The sequence below is a fragment of the Teleopsis dalmanni genome, chromosome 1 (genome assembly GCF_002237135.1).
Source record: "Teleopsis dalmanni isolate 2A chromosome 1, ASM223713v2, whole genome shotgun sequence".
Taxonomy (NCBI): domain Eukaryota; kingdom Metazoa; phylum Arthropoda; class Insecta; order Diptera; family Diopsidae; genus Teleopsis; species Teleopsis dalmanni.
In genome coordinates this window covers 209,894,834-209,902,851 of record NC_051846.1, presented here as the reverse complement: position 1 = coordinate 209,902,851, position 8,018 = coordinate 209,894,834, and the positions used below count along the sequence as shown (strand labels likewise).

General features: G+C 31.1%; 3 protein-coding genes across 3 annotated transcripts in view; all 3 read right to left on the bottom strand.

The window, feature by feature from the left end:
- Window positions 1-839: 839 nt before the first annotated feature.
- Window positions 840-1,907, bottom strand: LOC119667185. Its single transcript, XM_038076473.1, has one exon. The coding sequence runs from the start codon at window positions 1,905-1,907 to the stop codon at window positions 840-842; it is 1,068 nt and encodes a 355-aa protein (XP_037932401.1).
- An 859-nt stretch (window positions 1,908-2,766) lies between these two features.
- Window positions 2,767-4,592, bottom strand: LOC119671679. Its single transcript, XM_038082424.1, has one exon. The coding sequence runs from the start codon at window positions 4,530-4,532 to the stop codon at window positions 2,811-2,813; it is 1,722 nt and encodes a 573-aa protein (XP_037938352.1). The 5' UTR covers window positions 4,533-4,592; the 3' UTR covers window positions 2,767-2,810.
- Window positions 4,593-6,115: 1,523 nt separating this feature from the next.
- Window positions 6,116-8,018, bottom strand: part of LOC119667184 — a 79,735-nt gene continuing 77,832 nt past the window's right edge. Inside the window, exon 4 of the mRNA XM_038076472.1 lies at window positions 6,116-6,194. Coding sequence (XP_037932400.1) covers window positions 6,116-6,194 — 79 coding nt within the window. The remainder of the gene's footprint in view (window positions 6,195-8,018) is intronic.

Below are 8,018 nucleotides of genomic sequence, written 5' to 3'. Positions count from 1 at the left end.
TTAATAAAAATTTATGTGTATAATTAACAGCATTGGTCTTTTTTTTATAATTGTAATATATTCATTTATAACGTTATAAGAAAAACAAAAAATATTTTTTGTTATCGCATTAAAAAATTGCGTAAAATTGCAATACCGACTGACAGCCGTGCAGCTATAATGGCACTCATATCATACCAAGTAACATCCAAACTAGTATGGAAGTGCATTGACAAGTTGAACATACTCAACTGGAACAATCAGGTGCACTTAATATTAATTTCGGGGCATGTTGGCATCCAAGGCAATGCAATGGCAGACAAACTTGCAAGAAGAGGCGCGGTTTGAATAATGATAGACCCAGAACCTTTCTGTGGTCTTGGCAAAGGAACTCTATCCATTCTTATGAAAGGCGCTAAGGAAAAATAAAGAGAACTCTATTAGAAAAGGCTACCAGGACTATCATAATCTAAAATGCTTTTAGCGAAAAACATTGTTCATAAAACAATTAAAAAATAACCTTAGAACTATAACGAGATTATTGACCGGTCTCTGTAGATTAAATAATCACCTAACGAAAGTGGGAATTCAATCAAATTCAGATTGCAGATACTGTGAAAAAGAAAGAGAAACAGCATACCATGTATATTCAAGCGCTCTTCCTGAAAACGATTACTCTAAGCTCAATTACTTTTATTTCTTGAAATATTGAACAAATTACTGGGCTTCATTTAATCAGAGTTCGTAAGTTTTCAAAAATAAATTTCATCCCTAAGGTAATTACAGAAAAAAAATAAAGTAGCAAAAAATAAAAAATACAATAACAAAGAACAATAAATAAAAAATTCTTTTAATAATCTTCAGTAATCTTCTAGAATATGTTCCTTAGCAACGAAACCAATGGTTTTTGCTCTGAGTTCTTGCCAGCAAAGTGAATCCATATTAGCCATAAATGACCAATTTGGGGAACGAACGCATTTAATTAACCAAGAAAAATCAGCTACTTCTGTGTTATTGTTACAATCAAAATCAAGCTTAGACGCTTCCACATCAACCTCATATTGAGGATAGTAGTAACTATATCCCCCTATAGTAATTTCGAAGCAATGCTCAAGTGTAATATTGTTGGTGACATGAGCATATATCTGACAATTTCGGACCTCCATAAGCTGTAATTGCTTACAAGCCAATGCCATGGTGGTATCATAAGATTTTCTTACATTGATAGTATTTGTACACGGACCGCAATAGATCAGACAATCTCTAATATTTTCCATATAAAGAGATAAGGGATTACCCTGAATTTCAATTATGGAAGATTTTATATTTGCTAATTCAATCCTTTTACCATTGACCTCAGCACGACTCATAACAATATGCTCTCTGATGCGTTCAACTGTTGTCCAGTGTTTGATGTCTTCAACTTCTTCATCATTCATATCCTCATCCGCTGAAAGTAAGCTTAAATTGGTTCTATCATACAATGTGGTTCGTATATCAGCATAGATATCTTTAATTTTATTAAACCCTTGCTGTATTAACACGGCATGTGTTTCATTTAGTAATATTAAAGATGGCTCATATTCAGTACGGAACTTTTCAACATCAGAACTTAGTTTTGCAAATATTTCACTTAGGTTTTTATTTGCCTCCTCATCATCATTTTGCACTGAGATTTGCCTCAACAATTCCTTCAAAATATTTTCAATAACGTGAAGATATTCCGAAAATCTTATATATAGATAATATTCGGTAGGGGTACATCCTTGAAATAGTTCTGTCAAAAGATTTACTGGAGTATCACCACTTAATATATCAGCAGCGCATTCATCCAAAGCACAGCTAGAGCCATTAGACACATCAGAATCATATTTGGGTTCGTCATCATTAGTTCCAGAACCAAAAATTTCTTTGCTGTCACAATCCATCGTTAAGTATTTGATTAATTTTCCACACAATTTAAATGCTCAAGAAAAGTGAATAAAAATCTAAAATAAATTTTTTTTATAAATTTAACTACACATAATTTTATATAAAAATTATTTTATGGCAAACTTGATTGAAAAATAAAATACATATAAAAGTATAAGCTTTGCTCACAGCAATTACAAGTAAATCTATCGTACCCTTCAGAAAGCGAATTGATTTTCTATTTTATTAAAAACACGGATCGAAAATTCAAATTGAGTTTCTTTACAATCTGTTAGCTCCCGCTTTTCAAATACTAGCTGTCAAACCCATAATTAAGCTGTACACTTCACAATCAGATGCTGGTCGTATTCCCAGAAGTTCATCAGAACTGCTTAATATACTTTCAGATATATACTGCAAGTATAGAGTAAAAGTACATATCATACTTTTATATGCTCTTTGGTTCAAAGATTATTATAGATATCTATAAAAGTTTTTAAAAAAACTTTTTCTAATATTTAGTAAAACTGAGATTTAAAGCGGACTGGTACAAAATATTAGCAATATGTTTTATAATATGTCCCACTAAAGCAAACATAGTGTTCAAATAATAAGCCCAACTGATCACATACTCTACAGATTAAACCCGGTTTTAAAAAATATCAAGACGTTTTGATTAGAAAATGAAGCAGTTTGATCTTCCTGAGAGTAAACCTTCGCAAACATGCAGTATCAATACAAAAGACTTTAAATCTATGTTATAGTACTGCAAGGGCAGGATAGCCATCGTTGTTTAAATCATAATTTTAATTCTGATAGTGAAATAATAATTTATTGATCAATTGAATTTCGAAACAAAAATATATTTTTCAATCGTTAAATTCCTTTACAAAAATTTTAAATTCAATTTCAGTATAACATCAAAATTGATCTTCAAGATCCTTTATTTTAAGTTTAATATTATTTAATATTTTCATTTTCATTTCCTTTATGGTCGGCGCCTCATTGTATTCCAACATACTCCAATTCGTAGATTGCCCAAAAGTTTCAGTATTCCAACCGAAGTCGTCGACATTGGTATTGTTATTTGATTCCATATTTAGAGAAGCATTACTAATGTCCACATCAATGCGCGGGTAGTCGTTTTCATACACTCCAATCATAATTCGTCTTGAATTTTCTAGTGCTATATAATTTGACACATGCGAATATAAATAGCAGACCTCTGAATCCTTTACGCGTATCTGTTTACATGCAACTACAAGAATTGATTCTATACAATCCTCCAAAAATATTGTTCCAGTGACTGGTCCGCATATAATCATGGAATCAGAAAAATTTTTGAGATATAGTGAATTTGGATTGCCATGAATTTCAATAAGAGTTGTTTTCATTTTGCAGAAACTGATGTCTTTATCACAAACTTCTTCCCTTCGAAAAAAAATATGTATATTTTTCATATTTGTCATAGTCCAATTATTGTCTTCAGAGGGGGTTTTGGGTTGTTTTGCTGCAATATCAAGCTGCTTTAGGGCGTAGGTAATTGTATTACGTTTCACGTACACTTTACCACGGAGTCCTATATTCAATGCTAAAATTTTACGGAGCTGAATTTGAAGAGTTTTAATTTTTGGTTTTGTTATATGTAAATTCGGATTAAACAAATAATTTTCCAAGGACTGTATGTCAAACTTCATCTTTTTAAAAATAAACTCTAAGTCACTTTTTCGGGTTGTTTCTAAAATATCTGCGCTACCGATATATTCGTCTATACTTTCAAATTGCTTTTCTATAGTTTTCAAACGATTTCGAAATAATATACTTAGCAAGGTATATGATTCATCATCTGTGCTACTGCTATCAGAAACATCTGCATAAGAACTCTTAATCGTAACCGACGATGACAATGTAGGTGGTACCTTCTCCACATCCAAATTGGATACGTTTTGAGAATCGTAAGCATTTAAATTACCTGGAAAGTAAACCAGTTCAGTTTCATCAAGATCTGAATCCATCAAATAAGATGTTGCGGTTTCGAGTACTTCTACTTCATTATTCCCTTTGTTCGGATTAAGCTTTACACCTTCAATTTCAAAACTGTTATCAGGTTTGGCTTTTCCGGTTGCTACTATTGTAATGGCTTCATCAGAACTAGAATCTTTGCTGGAGTGATCACGACTTTTATCGAACAGTGTACGAAACTCCTTTTCGGATTTCTTTGCCTTCTTATTTTTTTTGTACATACTTATTGTGGTTTTTGGTATAGCACCTTTGTTACGGTTATATTGAGTTTCCTTCGGCAAATTCAATAATTCGATTTCAATAATTTTGCTATTTTCGATAGGAGTACATTCTTTTACGAATACCACATCAGTCCTTGCTTCATTATAATTATCAAGAAGTAAGACTTCTCTATTAGCAATAGAATCATTTTCTTCAAATGTGGTTTCATTGCCAGCAATGCAAGCACTTACTCCACTCGCGTTGCCAATGTCTTCAATTTTTGTAAATGTTTCTACATCACTTAATGGCAGATTATCAATTGTATCTTCTAATTTTTGTTCCGATACTTCTAATTTTGCATCACTAATAGGATCAACATCACTAGACGGATCATTTTTCGGCGAAATCAGATTTTCCATTTTAAGAATATTTTAGCAAAATATATAAAAATCTATTGCATTATTATGAGATTAAAAACTGTTTTGTTTGAAAAAAAAAATATTTCGAATACTTGAATAAAGAATCAATGCATCTTAAACTGATAGATATCTAAACATTTCTAAGCTGAAATTTTCTTTTTTTTTTAAACATCTTTTATTGGATATAAATAGTACAATCCTAAGTGTTAATCTATAACTATTGTTGCAGTGTACTTAATAGATAGTAAGTGAGACGTATGCTGACTTACTGGAATAGTGCTCAACTTCCATAAATGGTGAGAGTAAAAAATTAAATTATATAAACACGAACATTAATGAGAGTTTAATTCGATATAAATGCTGGGAATAAATGTACTCTCTTGCATCTCTTTTCCTTATGTTCAACACTCTCGCGATTACACTTATAATATGTTAAAATGTTCTACAATTTAGAAAATTATGGAACGTCTTAGGAATGATGAAGTACTTTCTAGAAATTTACATAGAGATTTGAATTCATTTGATACTTCTACATTAATTAAAATTTATCTGGAAGTCGGTAATGATCATTTATATATTACTACGTTCACACTCATAATTATTGAACAGTTATCATACATTTTTGTGGGGATTTTATATTGATGTATGGTGGTTTAAATTTTATAACCATTTAAGTACAAATGTATTACCGATGAAGAACTATTAAATTCTATGTTTTATTTTTATATATAATCCTATACATTTTATTTGATGGATTAAGATCTTGATGAAATTGAACTAGTTTACTTTCCAGGTAATATAAATGCTTACAATTCTCAAAGCGTATCCAATTTGAATGTGGAGAAGACACCACCTATACTGTTATCGTCGGTTACGATTAAGAGATCTTTTTATTTATTGAATACGAATTAATAATCCATTGACATAAGAGCGCACTATTTTCAATTCTCCAGTGTCCATTGACTTATTGCCTGTAACAGAACGGTTGACATCTCTCCTGTGCTGCTAGAATTTGTTACTCTAATGAAATAACTTTTAATGATTTTTAAATTAGATTGTTTGTTGCATATAAAATTTATTACTGACATGGTTTGTTGTTCCTTAGATTTATCGTACATAATACATACAAAGCTGCATATGTTATTGTTGTTGTTTAATCGTATAGCTGTTGATTCGATTTTTATGTTATTTTATTTGGTTTTTGTTATTGTAGCTTGTAACATGACCAACAATTGACTTGTATTTCTATGTTGTTATTTTGTTATCCTTTTTTTGCAAGTTTATAAAGTTTATATGAACAGGTCCTGTTTACTGCTGTTGTACCCTCGTCGAAATTGATGACAAGTGACATATTTACACGTGAGAAACACACTTTTGCAATATTAATGCCTTCTGCTTATTTGGAAGCATTGTCCTGTTTGGAAAAGAATCACAAATATTATATTGAAGTCAGGAGTCAAAAATTAAAATAATATAGAAGTAAAAGGAGAGAAAATAATGTCATAAAATATGTTGCTCTTAACTGATTTATTTGCTTCAGTTGGTGTGTTTTGGAATAACTTTAAGAATATGTGACGAACACATTAACCAGCGCAACGCCATCTGGTACAAACAGTTACTAATTTTATGGTATAGCGTCCAGTAGCATTTAGCGCGTCTTCTCTGAAGCATGAGAAAATAATTACGTATACAAATATAAATGCTCGCAAAATTAAAAAACATTTACAACATTTAATTAAAAGTGTTTCAATTAATAGTAAAGTGGTAATACAGTAGTACCACAAATATTTGATATTAATCAGTCTTATCTTTACACTGCACAATTAGCAGACTTCAATTGCTATTAATTAATTAATTATTATTAAGTGTTTACATTATGAAAACCGAGGCGGTATTATGTAGATATAATGCTAAACAATTTTTTTACTCTCATTTACAAATTTTAATTCATTGGCAACACTTTTTACTGTTCTACCATATATCTTTTCCTGTAAATTTTTTTATTTTTTAATATCATCTGTATTTTCGATAAACTAAATATTAAAATTTTACTTCCCGGAATAATGCAAGAAGAACTATTATTCAAATTTGCTATATATTTCCTGTATATTTATTTGTGTATTGAAATTTTCATAGAATCACGTTAATTCGTATTGAAAGGTGCTTTGCACTTAAATTAATCGCACAAAAATATACTAAAGGACCAACCAATTGAAAAAGTAAAAATCGGTGAAGCCTTGCTACTAAAATCGAAAAGAGCAAAATAAATAAAACTGCAAGCACAACACTTTACTACAACAATTTTAAATTCAAATAAAGACACTCTCAGCTTACGACTTTACTGCCAATAAAGCAACAACAAGCTGTAGTCCTCGTTCCTGACAGTATGGTCCTCGTTGCTGCTGCTCCATTGTCTACGCAAATATTAGCATTCGATTGACATTGGCATGATGTTTGGTACACGTTGACGATAAACGTCAACAAAAAAGGGTAAAAAATACTATTTATTCGATGGAGCAATGCCTGCAGGGTGTCAAGAATATAGCACACATTTTGCATTGCTTAAAATGCGTCACGTTATTTAATCTCATGCGAGCACTTCAATGCAACGATACGAAACGATAGGGTGTAGGTACTATGGACAATTGGATAGCAACTGTAGTGCAGTAACAAGCAAGCGGCACCAACAGTTAAAGCTAAATGCCAAACCGAAAGGACATAATCATCGTCATTCACATTTTTACTTACACATGACAACAGCTGGTGACTCCGACTATGTTGGAGAGCAGAAAACTGGAACTGCAATTCAACCACTGTTAAATACGGTTTTACGCATAATTGAATCGAACTTTTTATAACAAAAATCCTCACCCAAGCCACTGATGAAAGAGTTGTTACGTTATTCCAAAATGTTTATTTATTTAATTTCACCAACCATTAAGGTTGCGCTATACTCGTACAAAAAGAGCAAATGTTTGCTTATAACAAAGGACTACCAAGTGGACAATAAGCAGATTATAGAACCACAACGGAACTTTTAAGCGTATTTTAAATGAAAATATTATGAGAAAGACATTGTATGCGTAAGTGAATGTAAAAAATAGTAAGTACATGGGTTTCCTGAAGAGTCTGATCATGCCATAAGTTTTCAAAAAGTTTCTCTAAAATCATGACTACGCGAACGGATTATTTGTAATCTAACGATAAATTAAAGGTATCAAATCAACAAATAATAATTTTATTTTTATTAAATAAAGAGGTCTTCAAAAAGTAGTGAACTAAAACAACAAAAATTCATTTTATATTATTTTAATTAATTGAATTTTTGACTGACCATACAGCTGTTTCGAGTCTTGCCAAATACCCATCATCAGTGGTCTCGGATATAATTCTTGTATTTAATTATTTGTAAATAATTATTTTTGAGACTGCAAATACCAGAAATCGAACTCGTGCCCTGCCAAATTTGAAGCTCAGAGTCAGCGC